General features: G+C 42.3%; 2 protein-coding genes across 2 annotated transcripts in view; one reads left to right on the forward strand and one right to left on the reverse strand.

Moving 5' to 3' along the window:
* Adarb2 (adenosine deaminase RNA specific B2 (inactive)) overlaps positions 1 to 18,387 on the reverse strand; it is a 208,440-nt gene that overhangs the window by 98,211 nt on the left and 91,842 nt on the right. Inside the window, exon 4 of the mRNA XM_036188873.1 lies at positions 2,037 to 2,151. Within this exon, the coding sequence (XP_036044766.1) occupies positions 2,037 to 2,151 (115 nt within the window). The remainder of the gene's footprint in view (positions 1 to 2,036; positions 2,152 to 18,387) is intronic.
* Positions 6,900 to 7,301, forward strand: LOC118584439 (histone H2A.Z-like). The gene has a single exon (XM_036188678.1). The coding sequence runs from the start codon at positions 6,915 to 6,917 to the stop codon at positions 7,299 to 7,301; it is 387 nt and encodes a 128-aa protein (XP_036044571.1). The 5' UTR covers positions 6,900 to 6,914.

The following is an 18,387-nucleotide window of genomic DNA, read 5'->3' on the forward strand; positions in this document are numbered from 1 at the left end:
ATATGATTAAAATATATTGTATTAACTTCTCAATGAATCAACAAAAGCATAAAACTTTCCAGGTGAGTCTATGTTGTGTCAAATTGACAGTAAAACTTAACCAGCAAGCCTTTTCCAAGTGTATTACACAAATACACATTTAACCTTCACTGAAACCCTACTAGGGAGGTATTCCTTACGTTAGTCTCATTTTTATGAGTAAAACAACTAAGTCTTAGAAAGGCCAAATAACCAGGCTTGAGTCACACTAGCTGTAGATGGAGCTGGATTCATTGTGGCTCTCTCAATAGGCCATTAGATTTCAAATGAGAGGTTGAGTCTTCTCATGTAGAATGGTGGTGAGTGTGAAGAGGATGGGTGGCTGGATAGAGACGAGACTGTACCCAACAGTGATAATCTTGGCAGAGATTGTCTCAGCCATGGATTTAGAACATTTCCTGCTTTGCAGGGACAGATGCCATTCAATGTGTGAAGGGAGGGGAGGCAGCCCTCACAGTGGCCCAGGCTTATGCATGACACCCCATACAATGAAATCACTGAAAAAAGCAAATTGCTTCACCCTGGAACAGAATATTGTGTCTATAGAGTGATTTGCACCTTGCAAAGCATCTGATGCACTTTATCTTAAAGATTACACTGTGAGGAAGCATTGTGATTTCCACTTTGCTAAGATGCAGGAATTGGAAAGGCTGGATCATGGACACTGTACCAGGCATATGAGGGGGCCTGAGAGCTTGTTTTCCTGTTCCATTTCTCTTGAATATTGGAGTGATTCCCAGGTGTCTGGAGTGACAAGGAAACTCTGACAGTCATTTGATTTATTTTTTTCATTTTTAAGTGTAAATAATTTGGACACCAGATAGTTTTCAGTCCTACAAGTTGCCTAAATTACACAGTCACATGTGAGTGTGAACCTTTTATTGCTCCCAAATAATTTTTATTGTATGATAATCGTTCTTTACTTTGGAAACAAAAAATGTTTGGATTTATACAACCTAAGGATTAGTTACATTTGCTTAGTAACTAGAAAATTTCAGAAATCTGATTATTCCAATTCAATCATCATTTTCTCCCTACCTGGTATATCATATCAGTGACCTCCTATCAGGCCTTGAAATTATTTTTCTAGAATGGATTCCATTTCTGAGAGCAGATTGGAGTGACAAGCCTGCATAAGAAGGAGGACCTTTACCCAGCAGTTTATACCAGCAAGAGGATCTCAAAACACTCAGGAGACAGATACTTTATAATGTACCCCAGTGTCTTGTATCCCTCTGTGTCTTCCTTCCCCTGTTCTCCATGTCTTTTTGTGTCTTTCCATGCCTGCCATGTTTCTCTGTGTCTGCTGTGCAGTGTCCCGACTGGATTCCCATATGGCCTTGCTGTCTCTCATATTCCTTTTTGTCACCACTGTGTCACTTCTTTGTTTCTTTGTGTCCTCTTATGTCCCTTTGGTGTCCCCTCCACTCTTTTCTCACAGCCTTCTACTGGTGGGAATGAATGTGCAGAGTGTACACGGAAAGGGCCCACTGATATTCTTTGGTGAGAGAAGAAGGTACTTGGATGGTCCACGTCCACACCTGACTTCTCTTGTACACACTGGCTCCATCCTTCTGCTCTGTGTACAGACTCATGTAGTGCGCTCCTTCTGTGTAAGTGATATTGTAAGTCAGCAGTCTTAGGCACTTTAGAAGGGACAGAGAAGCAGGACACCTCCTTATCTAACAGCTTCAAGTGACTTATGTAGTACCCTGGTGTCTGATTCCAGCTTTTACAAATACCGGCATCATTCTTGAAAGTAAGGGTATGCATAAACATCTTATGGAATTCATGGGAATCAAGAGAAGTATCAAAAGTTTTCACAATATTGCCAGTGTAGTTGTTCTGGTAGTAACAGGCAGCCACTAGTATCTTTGTATTCTATCTTTGTCCATCTCCATGGGGTAGGAAGCATCCTTAGGCTCCTAGGACCAAGTTAATATTAACATTTCTTTCTATAGAGACACAAATTCCCATAGGAAAAGAAAGGTAGTTACCTTTTGTCATGACGATTCCTGCTAGTGTTTTGTGGCGGGCATACACAGATGTCAGGCCGACTGTTAGTTCACGGAACTTCTGAGTGACCATCTGGGACACAGAGTCTGCAAAATCCTGTAAGACACAAGTATCAGTGCTCTTTGATGCGATGGACAGAATCAACTTGTGACAGCTGGCTATTGCACACCTCTTTCCTCAGCTCTGCCTCACAGTCTTCCAGAGGAGCCTGCACTTGTCTGCTGTCTGCTTCTCCCTGGTCCAGGACTTTAGCAAGGAGTTGGTTAGGTCTGAGGAAGTAACCCCCAGCATTACCTTTGCTGAAAGTCCAGCTTGTACCTGATTTGATCCTTGCTCTGTTTCTGGGCAGGTTCCTACCTCCTGTCTGAGACCGTTCCCACTCTGCATCCAAGTAGGCCATTGTCTTGTGTCTGAGCTTGTCTCATCTTGTGTCTAAGCTGGTGCTTGCCCTGTGTGCAAGCAGGTTCATACTACATGTTTAAACAGGTCTCTGCCCCATGTCTGAGAAGGCCACTTCCCTGTATCTGAGCAGGTCTCTGCCCTGAGTCTCAGCCAGGTCCCTGCCCTGTGTCTGAGCAGGGCACTTCCCTGTGTCTGAGGAGATCACTTCCCTGAGTCTGAGCAGGGCACTTCCCTGTGTCTGAGGAGATCACTTCCCTGTGTCTGAGCAGGGCACTTCCCTGTGTCTGAGCAGGTGCCTGTCCTGTGTCTGAGCAGGGCACTTCCTTGTGTCTGAGGAGATCACTTCCCTGTGTCTGAGGAGATCACTTCCTGTGTCTGATCAGGGCACTTCCCTGTGTCTGAGGAGATCACTTCCTTGTGTCTGAGCAGGGCACTTCCCTGTGTCTGAGCAGGGCACTTCCCTGAGTCTGAGCAGGTGCCTGCCTTGTGCTCTTGACTGAGCAGGCAACCTTTACGTGAAAACATACAGTTCCTTCTTATTTTTGTCCTGCATAGCAGCAATCTCAGAGGGGACAGTCAGGTGAAACTTGATGGGAGACATCCTTGAAAGACTTGCAGGGGGATTTACATTCATTTTTGGTCTATGTTCTTTTTAGACAGTGATTCTCAATCTTCCTAATGCTGCAGCCCTTTAATACAGTTCCTCATGTTGTGGTGACCCCCCCCCAACTAAAAAGTTATTTTGTTATACTTTATAACTGTAATTTTGCTACTGTTAAGAATTGTAATGTAACTATCTGATATGCAGGAGATCTAATATATGACCACAAAAGAGTCGTTAACCTCAGATTGAGAACTACTGTTTTAGAGTCAGAGACCAGTGTTTAAGTTGCCAGAACACCTCTGGAGAACTGTTCACTACAGCTTGTGCCATAACCTCTCCTCTCACCTTCAGACAGATGAACCCACAAACACAAGTATGTACACATGAACACATACAGCATGTAGTACACATAGCATACACATGCATACACATGTACACACAAATATATATGCACTCACAATACACAATGAGTACTGTACACATGCATGCAGGCACACATGTATACACACATATTTATCTATATCCATACACATAAGTATATACATTTATACATACATACATACATACATACATACATACACACACAAGTGAATGCACACCAACTTATCCTAATGCTAATTTATCCTAAGGCCAGCCCACATTTCTATTAAAGCAGCAAGTGTATGGTAAGTATCAAGGCCTAGAAGGTGTGAATCTGTGGCCACCTCTCCTCCAGGTCCTGCAGCTGCAACTCTGTGTTCTAATTATGGAATGCCTTTTCACTAGGGAAGCTTGCATGGTGTGACTCTCACAAGCAGCATAGAAACTTGGTTGGAATCCCAATTCTGCAGCCTATGAGCTGGGATAATTCATCCAAAACCTCTGAGCCCCGTTTAACCAATTTACAAGGTCATCTTTTTAATTTTCATCTGATCATGTTTTGGGAATGATTAAATGGATTATCACTTCTTAGATGCTTAGCACAGTACACCACACTTGGTAAGTGCTCAATAATGATGCAGCAACTGTTATTCTTATTATTGTCCCTGGTCCATGCAGGTATTGACCAAATCCTTATGCAACCAAATAAAAATATCAAAAATCAAACCAGCTTTTTTTGTTTTAGTGAGTTGGATATTAATGCTTCTGTCATGTGCACATTGATATTGTGCAGGCAACTGATGTTTAGACATCTGCTATATAAAACTAAGAGATAAACTGGCAGGTTACAGATTTCATTTATATGCAATAAAATGTGTTCATGTGCAAACAGGGCTGCCTCAAGAAACAATGCTGTCCACAAAAATAACCTGACATATCTCCTCCTGATTTTTCACTGATGAAGGGTGGGCAGTAGGGAGGGCCCAGGGCTGTGTCTTTTCAGCACAGCCTCTGGGATTTGAAGGTCTTTTTCTTTGCTACTGTCCCTTCATGGCAGGTGCTTGTGTTTTGAAATGCTTGATCAATCACTATTGAAACCCTGTAAAGGACAGATACTCCACAAATTGGGCTTCCCCTATGTGGGTGGGTGGGTAGGAAAAAGGCAAGCCCTGAGTTTTCTGGGACTTTTGTTTAAGTGGCTTCTCCGCAGCTCTTCCACTCAAACTGCTTTGTGAGAGACCCTGACCTCCAGGGGTTTGCCAGTGACAGAATTTTAACAATAAATCCTGGATTGTCTTGAGATTGCCCTGTCCTTTTATGTCTTAGAGCCTGAGTTCTAAAGCCTACATTTGTAAACACCATGTGCTAAGACATGGTGCTGGGAATGACTGGAACTAGGGGGCTTAGAACAGCAGAATCTTATTGTATCACAGTTCTGGAGGCTGAATTCCAAGGTGCATGTGTCACAGGGCTGCCCTTCCTTGAAGGGTGTCAATAGAAGATCCTTCCTGCCTCCTCCAGTGCCTGGTGCTCCAGTTTGTCACTAGGGGAGGCCTTGAGGTTTGATAGCATGATCCTATCTCTGGTGTTCTTGACTGTGGACCCAGTGTGGTGATTGATCCGCACTCCTTCCGTGCCTTCCCTGCTGAGATGGATGGCAGCTCCAGGAACTGTAAGGCAAAACAAACCCTTTCTCCTTTAAATTTAGATTTAAATCTCTGAGATGCTGGCATGAGTCTCCATCTCAGCCTCTGTCTCTCCATGCCTTTGTCTTTTCCTCTTCTGTCTCCTGTATCTCACTTTGTACTGAGTTCATGTCACATAAATTATCCAGGAGGAGCTCATCTCAACCCCCTTAACCTGATTGCATCCACAAAGGCCTTTTCCCTCCATATGGTTGCAGTCACAGTTATTGCCTGTGATTTGGGGACACTGTCCCTCTGCTGTGCTCTGCCACTGTTCTTCCACTTCAGGCTGTAAAAGAGAGGGTAGCTATTTTTTCCCACAGAGGCACAATCCATTAACTGCTTTTCTTATTGCTGTGACTAACCACCCGACAAGAAATAACTTAAGGGAAGAGGGGTTTATTTCAGTTTACAGTTGCAGGAGCCACAGTCCATCATGGTGGGGGACGCCATGACAGAAGAAGTGTTGTGTTCACAATCAGAAAGAATAGAATGGATAGGAAATGGGGCCAGGCTGGAAAATAAATTCAAATCCTGCTCTAGGAGTTCTACTTCCTCCAGGAAGGCTCCACCTCTTGAGGATCAAGTATTTGTACGTGTGAGTTTATGCGGCGCCTTTCACATTAAAGCCACAATACATGGGTCTCCTTAATTTCCATTTTTTTTTTTTTTTGAGCAGCTCAATTACTAATTTGAAAAAAATGAAGGGGATGTTCAAATGACAGCATCATGGGTCACATGTGAATGTCCTCAGTGGCACACTAGGAAGCAGCCTTCACAGCAGGCTCCGATCCTCATTATGATCAAGGAAGGTGGCACCATCCCCATCTAAAGAGAAGGTCTGATGTCAAATCTCGATACCTGTGCTATCTCAAGAACTTGGAAATCTAGTTTTGAGCTGGAGATAGGAAGGGATTCAGCATTTGGTTGACATGCACAGTTTCTCCTCCTAGGGGTACAGATGCTGTCAAGTGCTAGAATGAGAGAAAAAGATCCAAACAGCTTCTCAGTAAATAGAGAAGCCCCCATCACCAGGACTGTGTGGTGGACATGGGGCCATCTGCTTTATCTTTCCAGAGCTACTAGGCGTCTTCAAAGGGGGATGTTCTCCTAGAACCCAGATTTGATGGCTGAGGTCTTGTGCAGGTTTGGGAAGTTGAATGAAGCTGTCCATGCTGGATCCTGAGCCTGTAGCATCTATACACACAATCCCCTGCTGGTTCCCATTTGGTCAGAGCATTGAGAAAGGCTTGGTCTGAAGCTGAAGCTTGATGTAGACTAAACCTTGAGGGAAGAGAGTGGGGTTTCTCATGTTTTCTTCCTCAAATTTCCATTTCTCTGGTGGCAGAATGAATTTGTTCTCTTCCCCTGCTCAACTCTGGAACACACCAGCAGATATGCTACTTGTCTCCCTGAACTTCCATCATTTGGGAGTGACTGTCCTACCCTGGAGACCTCAATGGCATCCTGTCATCTCCACATGACCTATAATTTTATTTTTATCTTGGGGATCAGTTTCTAATTTTTCATGCATATTAATCTCTTTCCCAAGTGTTTTAAAGAACAGAGCATGTGTGTGTCTTCTAAAATCTCTTTCTTGGCACTGGACATTGTGTCTTCCTTAGAGTTATTCTAAACATCATATTTAATTGTCCTTTCTTTTGATCATGAAATATTCCACTGTTTCAAGATGACAAGGCCTGGCAGTTTGAATCGTGGTATGACGGAGGAGTGGGTGCCGGGATCTCGCTGTGTGTCCGCCTGGCCTCGTCTCTTCCTCTCTTGTCCGATCTGCAGCACTGTCCAAGATGGCTGGCAGTAGGGCTGGAAAGGACTTTGGAAAGGCCGAGACAAAGGCGGTTTCCTGCTCGCAGCGAGCCGGCTTGCAGTTCCCTGTGGGCCGTGTTCATCAACACCTGAAATCTAGGACAACCAGCCACGGACGTGTGGGCACGACCGCCGCTGTGTACAGTGCAGCCATCCTGGAGTACCTCACCTCAGAGGTACTAGAGTTGGCAGGAAATGTGTCAAAAGACTTGAAGGTAAAGCGTATTACCCCTCGTCACTTGCAACTTGCTATCTGTGGAGATGAAGAATTGGACTCTTTGATCAAGGCTACAATTGCTGGTGGTGGTGTCATCCCACACATCCACAAGTCTCTGATTGGGAAGAAAAGACAACAGAAGACTGTCTAAGGATGCCTGGATTCTTTATTATCTCAGGACTCTAAATATTCTTAACAGCTCTCCAGTGTTGGTGATTACAGTGGACTGTATCTCTGTGAAAAACACAATTTTGCCTTTTTGTAATTCTATTTGAGCAAGTTGGAGGTTTAATTAGCCTTCCAACCAACCAAATTTCTGCATTCGGGTCTTAACCATATTTAAGTGTTACTGTGGCTTCAAAGAAGCTATTGATTCTGAAGTAGTGGGTTTTGACTGAGTTGACTGTTTTTAAAAAACTGTTTGGATTTTAATTGTGATGCAGAAGTTATAGTAACAAACATTTGGTTTTGTACAGACTTTATTTCCACTCTGGTGGATAAGCTCAATAAAGGTCATATCCCAAAACTAAAAAAAAAAAAAAAAAAAAAAAAAAGATGACAAGGCCTAACAGGAGACATTTTTTAACTCTTCTGTATGTGCTTGACAGGGCTTCTGCTGAAGTCCCCAGAACAAGACTTCCTCCAAACACGGAGTAATTACATAGATTACAGAAAGACCAACTTCATTTTGGAAATCTAAATATCACTCTGTCTCTCTTAGGAATGGAAGGAAACACAAATGACAACAAAGACTTGGGGCCTTTGTATGTATTATCTCATTTAATCCTCCCAAAGAGGGTACTACTTTATCCTCTTTAGTTACTGAAGTGGTGCCACCAAAGTCACCTGGCTAGGATGCAACATACACAGAATTTAACCCTCACTCCCAATATGACTTAGGCCTTCTTTGCTGAATTGGTAACCTAATTACTCCAGCAAGAAGGAAGATTGATGTCTTAAGACTTTCCACAGGCTTAGTTCCACCTGCACGCCTTGTTTGTAACTGGACATAACTGAATGTGTACTGTCATCCTGAGGAGGGTCAGGGTGTACACAGAAGGCCCAAGATCCCTTGACACCCTCTGGGCTGATATCCCAGGATGCTTTGCGCCCATTATGAGTTAATTAGCCCTGAGCTGCAGCGATCCCCTAATGGAGTCATTTGAGGAAATGCTGAAGCAGAACAAATCACATTTGGTTCGGATCTCAGCATTTCCACAGATGATGGGTTCCTCGACTCACTTGGTTTGGCAAAGCACATGGGCCCATGGGACTTCAGGTGCTGTTCGCAGAGTGACAGAGACCTCTAGCCAGCAAAGATGGCTTTGGATTGAGAAAAACAGCATAGTGGGACTGTTTATGGGGGCAGGGTTTCCCTTATCTGGTCACCTCCAGGAGGCCTGAGATACAGCTCCCAATTATTAGGCTACAGACCCTGGCATTCCACACTCAGTCTTGGGAAGGCCAGGTCAAAATTGTCAGTAACTGTTCCCTGACAGGGTGGGTAGGTAGAGGCTTCATCCTCTCAACACACATAAATATCCCAGCTGCCATATCTGTTTATTAATCTGTTGTATGCTACTCTGTCTTGGTCCTTTAAGTCAGACAGACTGGTGAGATGGCTCAGTGGGTGAAGGCCTTACTTACCTCCAAGTTTGTTGACCTGGGTTCTATTCCCAGAACACACATGATGGAAGGAGAGAACCAATGGCCACAAGTTGTCTTCTGGATTCCATGTGTGTGCCATGCATGTACACCCTTTCCCACATAGACACATATATACAAGTAAAATGTAATAAAAATGTAAAAATCCAAAATTATTCATTGTTTGCAGTATTTTAGATGTTTTTTTCCTAATGTCTACAGCCCACCAATGCTTAGAATGCCAGTAATATCCTGTTGTGGAATATTTCTTTACACTGTGTGAAGAAATGTGATTGGTTTAATACAAAGCTAACCAGCCAATAGCTAGACAGGATTTTGGGGCAGAGAGAATGCTGGGAAGAAGAAAATGGAGTTGTGAGAAGATGCTGAGAGACAAGAGATGGAGAACAAGCAAGACATGTAGGAGAAGAGGTAACAAGCCATGAGCCATATAATAGGATGTAGATTAATAGAAACGGGTTAATTTAAGTTATAAGAACTAATTAGAAACAAGCCTAAACTATCAGCCAAGCTTTCATAATTAATAATAAGTCTCTGTATCATTATTTGTGAGCTGGTGGTCCTGATGAAAAAGTCTGACTATAATATCCATGTGAAATTAAAGCAAGATTTTGTCTTGCGTGATTTTTTAAAATCAGTTTCATATTTTTAATGACATAATCTACCTAGTGCTACCTTTGTGACTGGGGATCATTGCTTGTGTTTATTGTGCACTTTCTTTGCTGTACTGTAGCATAGTGTGTGGTCATGGATGTCATGGACAATGGTGCGCATCTTGAATGGATGACTGAGAATATGAATTCATAAAATCTTCAGGAGTGAACTAAATGGACATATGAGTGGCTGTCTAAAGGCTAAAATTTTCAGGAAAAATATGATAAATTTGCCTTTGTTAGTGACCCTTGACATTCCTTTCAGCTGTAACATACAGTCTTTGTCTGCAGGCCCTGCCACAGCAGATCCCTATAGACTTCCTGGCTTAAACAACAGACACGCCTTTTCTCTCCGTTCCTAAGGCTGGAGGGCCATCCTAGATTAAGGTATGAGCAATCAAATCCATTTAATGCTGAGCCTCTTCTCTTGGCTTGTGTGCACTACCACCCTACTGTGTGCTCCCATAGCCTCTTCTTCTTGTATGGATAAATCGAGAAAGCAAGAACAAGCATTCTACTGTCTCTCCTTTAAGGACACTAACCCATGGAATTAGGGCCCTGATTTGTTTGACTTTGGCTACTTCCTCTAAGGCCCCACTTTCAAATATAGTCACTTAGGCACTTAGGGCTTCAACACATGTATTAGGGGCACCCACTCAGTCAATAGTGTTCTGCCCACCTCCTAGTCATGCTCTTTTGCATGGTGAAACACATACATTCATCCCAACAGCCCCATAGCCTTAACTCAGTCCAGCATCAGTGTTAAAGTCTCAAGCCTAGAGTCTATTTTAAATAACAACTAAACAATATATGGATGGGATGCCAAGTATAGTTCAACATATGGTAAAATTCCTCCCCTAGCCATGAACTTGAAACCAAACAAGTGATGTGCTCCCATAATACAATGGTGATTAGACATAGAGTAGATATTCTTTTTCTTTTTAAAAAACTCTTTTTTTAAAAAAAATTTATTTATTATGTACACGTAAGAGGGTGCCAGAGCTCATTACAGATGGTTGTGAGCCACCATGTGGTTGCTGGGAATTGAACTCAGGACCTCTGGAAGAGCAGTTGGTGCTCTTAACCTCTGAGCCATCTCTCCAGCCCTAGAGTAGATATTCTTATGTCCAAAGGACAAAGAGGTATTTGGTCCCAAGCAAGTTCAGACCCTAGCAGGGTAAAATCCATTCTATCTGAAGCCACCACTTGATGCTTCAGGCTCACCCACCAGGGTGACATTGCTACTTCTCCCCTGGAACAGGGAGAGAGAGAGAGAGAGAGAGAGAGAGAGAGAGAGAGAGAGAGAGAGAGATCTTTTGGTGGTGTGTCTCACCACATACAATATTTTTGAGGCAGGGTCTCATAACCTAGACTCATCTCAAACTTACTTTGTAGTTGATCATGACCTTGGACTTCTGATCTGCCTCTACCTCTCACTCAAACAACATAATTTATTATACCTTAGTCTGACAGTTAGAGATGGTACTACACCAATCACCCTTGTGCTTCATAAATTAGAACCTGAAACATGTGGATCAATAGGGTTGGCAGGGATGGTGTTTGCCAATAGGAATGTTTTATCAATCTTTAATACATTACTATTCCTTGCTCCCTAGCACTGTGGAGCCATGGAGGCCAGGACTGTCTTGGAGTGTTGGAGGAAATGGTATTTACCATTTTTAGGTAGGCAAGGCCCTCAAATGCTTAAGAGATGCTCCTTGTCTTCTACAGCTCTTTCTCTATAATGTCTTTCCCCCTCCTGCACCCTGTCCTGTTTCTCTCTTTCTTCCTTCTTCTGGGGGAGGTGATGTTCTCATGATACTGCTACAAGAGGCAAGAGACAATGCTACTCACATGTTGTGAGTTATGTAGTTTAATTCATACTAAGCCACTGATGTGGGAGGTTGTAGGTTACAGCAAGAACATTAGAGAGGAAAGGAATGAACTATAAACAAGACAAATAAAACCTTAATAACAAGATCAAGAAAACTGAATAGTCTTTAGTACTGAGATCTGTACAGCTTTGGGACTGACCTGACCAGGGCAATGGAGAATGAAGAAATGATAGACACAGGTACAGAAAATCCAGGAATAGGTGGGCTATGTGCTCTAATGGAGACACACCAGCAGTCCAGAATCTCAGTGTGTTTATTACATACACTAGATGAAGAGGAGGGTTAATTAATCTCTCTAGGGGTCTCTGTAGGGAGCTGCAGTCATCCAGAAGAGGAAGCTGTGGTTGACTCTTCCTGCACACAGTGTCAACATCCGTCAGTACCCAGACCAAGGGAAGGGTTTGCTATTCCCCTGAGCTTCACTAGGGAAGATCTTGCCATGCCTGTAGGTCTGAGGCATTGGGATTCTTGACATAGTCATTCACGTCAATAATACACATTCACTCAGGACTTCATCTGCTCTCCCACACCACAGAGACTCGCAACACTGTGGGTAGAAAATAACTGGCACATCCAGTGGATCTTTTGGTGACCTGTGTGGTGACTCCATATTAAGCTAGCTAATCCATAGCTGACATGATAACTGTGGAGGGTCCAGATGACAATTTACCCACTTCAACCTTGTATCAAATTAGGATGTCTTCAGTACTGGAGACAGTCTTTTGTGGGTGGTCTGGGGTGGGGTGTCCCCAGTTTAAAGGATCAGGTTCTCTGCTTTCTGGATGGCCAGCTGTAAGCATTTTCAATATGAAAGTAGCTATTATGGAAGCTTTACTTGTATGGAATTTTAATTTTTGCCTTGTGGATTCACATGGATGAAGAGACACAAAGCATGGGTTGTTTATCTTTGTTTCAGATGACCTTGGACCAGTAGAAAGAGAATTTGAGTTCTCTGGAATTTGTTTTGAGATTTCCCCTAACTTGGGTGCAAAGCTATCCTTGATAAAACACCTATTGAATGTTGCTCCATATCTCATCAGATGGGCCTCAGCTATGGCAGATGCACAGACTTTAGTTGCCTTAATCCCTCATGCCTGGGCAGACTCCAAACAGACATGACAGCTGCTGTGTCTGGCCCAAGTAGGCTCTGTGAGGGCATTCCCCACTTAGAATCTCCTTTGCTGTAACCTTTCTCTCTTTGTTATTTTGGAAAAGACCTTTGAAGAATCTGCACACTTTATACTAAGCACATTTCTTAACTAATGTTTCACAAAGGTGACTGGAAGAAGAAGAAAGAGAAAAACAAATCAAGGATTTCTCTAACTTTTCTTACTTTGGGTGGTAAACTCATTAAAATAAAGACAGCTTTTCAGTTGTGTATTAAGATTTATTTCTTTGATGTTTAACCAGAGTTACTTTCTGTGATCACTTTAACAAGTCTTGCTCATGGCTCCAACAAGATACTCTTCTCTTCCCTTTGAAGATCTTAACAAGTGTAAGCAGCTGACTTCTACTCATAACCCCCACTTTCCCTAATACCCCACCTCCCTTAATGCCCCACCTCCCACAAGTCCTTGTCTCTGCATCTAAGAAAGAACACCAGAACACATTGTTCTGGAGTGAGGTTCATTATGGATTCTTATCCTCCTCAATATATCAGGACAAATTTGGTGTTTATTTTGTTTTTGTTTTGATATGGAGGCTCACTATACTGAATTAGGCTAGTCTTGAACTCTTGGGGTCAAATCCTCTTGTCTCAGGCTCCTGAGACTGAATGTATGTCATGGGGTCCAGTTCACTTAGGATTTTGAATATTCAGAGACATATACTACCTTTGTGTTTGTTAATCATCTGTATGTCTGTCTGCCTATCATCTATTCATTCTCTTTGTCTTCTTTTATGAATTTATGTATTGATCTATCTTTTTTTTCTAGACAATATCCTTCTATGTAGTCAGGCTAGCCTTAAACTCATGCCTCAGCCTCCCTGGTGCAGGGATTTCAGGCATGTATTACCATACAAGGCTTAAACATGTGCATTTCAATTATTGTCTCCAGTTACTTTTATTTATTTACTCTCTATTTATATGTTCACATGTGTGATGAGGATGTGTGTATGCATGTGCACACACATGGAAATGGGAGAACAACTTCAGGTGTCATTCCCCAGGAGCTGTACCCAGTTTTTATTGATTAATTTTGTTTTTGACAATGATATGTATTTATAATATATATGAATGTATTCTGATTACTCTCCAGTATCCTCCTTATCTCCCTCCCATCACCGTCAACTCTCACTCACCCCTATTAGTCCTTTCCTCAGACTCAACTTGGTTTTGTTTTTGATTTGTGACTTATTTAGTTTCCAGGGCTGACTATGTGACAACTAGGTTGGAATTCTCCACTGGATCCTAATGGAGTCATCAGTGGGTACAAATCTAAAGGCATTGATGCTCCCTGAATCTACCATTAACAAGTAGTTCAGTGGTGAGGTGTAGGGCCTCTTGGACTCTCTTTTTCCATATCTGACTATTTGGGGTTCATTCTTGTGTAGATTCAGTGCAGATCTCCCTAGATGCTATGAATTCATGATTGCAATGACTGTGTCCTACCCAGAAGATGACATTCCTCTACTTTTCTTCCTATTTTTAGCTCTTAATTTTTTTCTCTCTCTCTTCCTTAATGTTCTCTGAGCCTTGGAGGGGATGGGATATTTACATGGGTTGTATAAATATGGCTTATTTAGGGCTGGACTCTCATTTGCCATGTATTCTTACACCTTGTGCAGACTTGAGTTTCTACATTTACCACTATTTATGAGGAAGAGAGACAGGGAACTTCTCTGGTATCTGAGGACAGACCAGCCAGCAAACCCCAGGGATCTGCCCCTCTCTGCATCCCTAGCATTGTGTCACCATCTGTGTAGATGAATATAGAGGGCTGAACTCATACTTGTATGGCAGGAACTTTAATAACTAAGCTACCTGCTCCCTCCAACCCTTAGAGTGCTTTACAAATGGGTTTTGCAAAGGATAACTTCACAGAATGTTTATGTGTTTTTGTAGTTCATGTGGTTTTCCTGGGTTTTGAACAAGTTATTATTATTATTAATTATTATTTTATTTTCAGACTTTCAAGAATCATTGGGGAAAAAGAAAAAGATGTTGGATTTAGGAAAGTCTAGAGTAATCATGGCTTTGACCTTTTCTGCTCTTTTTTTTTAAGTCAATTAAAAAAAGATTAATTTATTTATTATGTATACAGTGTTCTGACAGCATATATGCTTGCATGCCAGAAGAGGCACCAGATCTAATTTTAGATGGTTGTAAGTCACCTTGTGGTTGCTGAGAATTGAACTCAAGATTCTCTGGAAGAGCAGCCTTAACCTCTTAGCCATCTCTTCAGCCTAAGCTTTTCTGCCCTTTATCTTTCCATTTTCCATTTCTCCAAGAAAACCCTTTACTTGTCTGCTGTGTCCACAGTGGGGCTATTTTAAGTGATGCATCTGTATGTAGTTTTTTGTAGTTGAATTTGTGTATGTAAATGCCATTATTCTTGATTATATGGGGCTTAGAAGCAAGGCAAGAATTTGGGATTCTTACAGGAAAACATAGTCGTCTAATTGGACACTGGAGTTTCATCATTTTAATTGCATGATGCTAATGCAGTCAACTTTGTTTACTGCAAACCTCACTCAACAGGTCTTGCAGTGATTTCATTTGCTTTCCAACCTGACAACTGGTTTACACTAGAAGTAGCTAAAGTGCTCAGATTTTAACTTGCATTTGATTAGTCATTTTTCTGCATGTGTGCATGTATACACAGCATGTGTGTATATGTATTTTTTGTGTTTGTATGGGTGTGGGTGTACATGTGGGTGCTAAATGAAGATATCAGAAACCCTCATGATTGCTCTCTATCTCATATGCTGAGTCAGAGTCTCTCTTTAACCTACAAATCACTGATTCCCTTAGTCTATCTAGTCAGCTGGCACCAAGGATCCCTTGTCTCTGCCTCCTGTGTGCTGGGATTACAGGCAGGCCATCATACCCACCCAGCCAGGGTTCTAAACTCTAGTTCACAGTGCTTGGCAAATGCCTTACCCATTGAGCAATTTCTATAGTCCCTGATTAGTTTTATAAATTTGAATCCCAAGGCATGCTTACAGTTTTGCCTGGAGTTTGTTAAAGCTCCTGCAGTTGATAAATGTGTGTAAATTTAGCACAAAACAACTTAAAGAGTAAGTGAGCTTGTGAGCCAAGTTACATCGTATTATTACTTTGAAGGTTAGTATAAGACACCTTATCCTACTTGGAGGATAAAGACACCACACTGCATATTATGAGCAACATTCACCTCTGTTTCATAGCCTTTGACTGTGTACAAGTCTGTGCAGTAACAACTGTGATGATTATAACACATCTATAGTTTCTGTCTATTCGAGCTTTGAACTTGAATCACAGGAGATAGATATGCTGACTATCCTTTTCCCATCACTTGACCAAACACCTGACAGGAAGCAGTTTACGGGAGGAGAGGTTTATTTTGGCTCATAGTTCAGGGATATAATTCATTATGGCTGAGAAGGCATGACAACTAGGCTGGCTCTGTCTGGGCTGGCAGGAGGTAAGACATGGTAGGCTAGGTAGTAGAGAGTTGGATAGGTACCAGGGCTGGGTTATACCTCCAAAGGCTTCCCCCATTGACCTATCTCAGTCAGCCAGGCAAGACCCCTCAGAGCTTCATAACCTCCCAAACAGTGTCACCAGTTAGTGACTGGGTGTTCAAACACATGTGCCTTTGGGGGGCATTTTCTACAGAAACTGGAAGAAAACACAAGTAAACCTAAGCTTGTTTCTCAGCATAGTTGAGTTGCCAGCTTCTCTATCAAGGCTACCTGGATGTGGAACTCCTGACTCCTATAGTATTGAGAAGCTGAACTCTCACTCTTGATACTGCGCATATTGGTATTATTCTGCCTCCTTTTTGTATCATATATTCACAATGTTTCATAACTCTCACAGACAGGTAGTTACTATTTTGAGTCTGTATTGCTTAACAGTAATTATAGCAAATAACACTGCAATTTACTAGGTACCAAACACTTTCTAAATTCTTTACCTGCATTTTTTGCTCTTGATTCTCACAAACTGTTTCATGGTTACAGTTATACCATCACCTCTATTTTTGTTTGTGAATTAACTATAGGATATATAGCCCATTATGTGTGTCTTGTAGATTATGTGAATTAACCACACTGGTGCACCGAGATTTCTCTGGAGTCATTGTGTGATATGCAGTTCACACATTTGCTTTATTTTCAGCCTCCTTAGATGAATTGTCAAGACTGTTACTGGCCTGGGGGAACTTAATGCCTCTCACTGTGAGTGCACTGTGGCTCTTGCCACCTGCCACTGTCCCTCCAGCAGTGACAGTGCATCACTCTTTCTAGCCTCTTGATCTTCAATGAAAACTCTGCTGGGACCACTTCAATGTCATTTCACCTCACTACCCTTGACTGGGGATTGCTAGTCCTGTGATATGGATGTAGACGTTTCAAGAGATGTGGCCAAAGCTTTTTTTTTTTTTTTTTAAACAAGTGGGTAGTTGAGGCTAGAATGCAGAATCTTTTTCTAAATTCTGAGCTCTGCCTGTCTCAGCACACCATCTGATGCTCCTCTGAGGTTATTACATGAATCGTATGAGGACAGAAATCTCATACAGTACAAATCCTTCAAAACTAGAATGGCTTGGTCAATAAAACTCTTCCTGTTCAAGCATGTGGACTTGAGTTTGCTCTTCAGGACCAATCGAAAAAGATAAGGTGTGGTGATGAATGTTCATAAAACCGGTGCTGGGGTAACAGAGACAGCTGGGTTCTTAGGGCTTTCTGGCCAGCCAGCCAGCCCAATTTGATCAGTCAACTTCAGGTCTCAGTGAGAGACTATGTCTCAAAAACCAAAGTGAACAGCCCCTGAAGAATATTACCTGAGGTTTATCTCTGGTCTCCGTATGCATACACTCACATTTGCACCTCCATATGCACACACATCTATACATATGCAATTGTCTCACACACACACACACAGCAAGTCTACCTAAGTAGTCTGGGTTCTGCTTTGAATAACTGAGTAGGGAGTGAGGGTTACAGATTCCTTTATGGTCTATCCTTGGTTACTGTGTGGGCAGACACAGTGTCCCTAGAAACCCCACTTCCCCAGAGGACAGGTGAGGGCCTGAGAGTTGGGACAGAGGCATGTGAGAGGCTTCTCTGAGATACAGAGACCACTCTACAGGGAGACTCTAAACCTGCTCCAAAAAGCCAGGACTAACCAGCAGTTTGCCACATCAATGTTTCATTAAATATGAAGAAGAGAGCCACCCAGATGTACTCATTATTGTTGGTGATTTAGCAATTTAGAAAATGCCTACTAAAGGGTCCCTTGGTAGCATGGGATGGTTAATGTGTCTTCTACAGTCATTCATGGCCTCCCAGGACACCACTTATACAGTAAGAGGAAGAAAGAGGCACCACCCCTATGAAACCTCATAATACAGCCCTGGCTTCAATCACAGGGGATGGATGTTGGCAGCTGAGGTTGATGGTAGAGCTGGGGCTCTTGAGATAGATTTCTGAGGGACTCTGTCAGCTTTCTTTAGGACACAGATTCCCACAGATCTAAACCAGAGTGGAAGCTTTTAATGTCCAAATTGGCACAAACTGGCCATTTGGAGCAGACGCAGTCACAGGAGAGAGGATTTGGCTTCTTGTTAAATGATAGTGATCAGGTGCTTCCCATTCCAAAGGTTAAGTAGGGAAGTTGACCCACATTTAATGAGCTGCGTGTTACTGTACTTCACAGAAACAGAAGACAAAATGCCATGTGTGCTTCTGCCTTTGGTCACCTGAATTTTGCTTCTTGGCCCCGATTACCATAGCAAATTACCAGCATTATTCAAATTAGAAAAATAAACTTTAAATGGGAACATTGCAAGACTCAAACTTTATTCATTTCCAGTGCTAA

Source organism: Onychomys torridus, chromosome 5 (assembly GCF_903995425.1).
Source record: "Onychomys torridus chromosome 5, mOncTor1.1, whole genome shotgun sequence".
Lineage (NCBI taxonomy): Eukaryota > Metazoa > Chordata > Mammalia > Rodentia > Cricetidae > Onychomys > Onychomys torridus.

Excerpts from the sequence above, each read along its gene's own strand:
- LOC118584439 (XM_036188678.1), top strand. The coding sequence starts at position 6,915 with ATGGCTGGCAGTAGGGCTGGAAAGGACTTTGGAAAGGCCGAGACAAAG.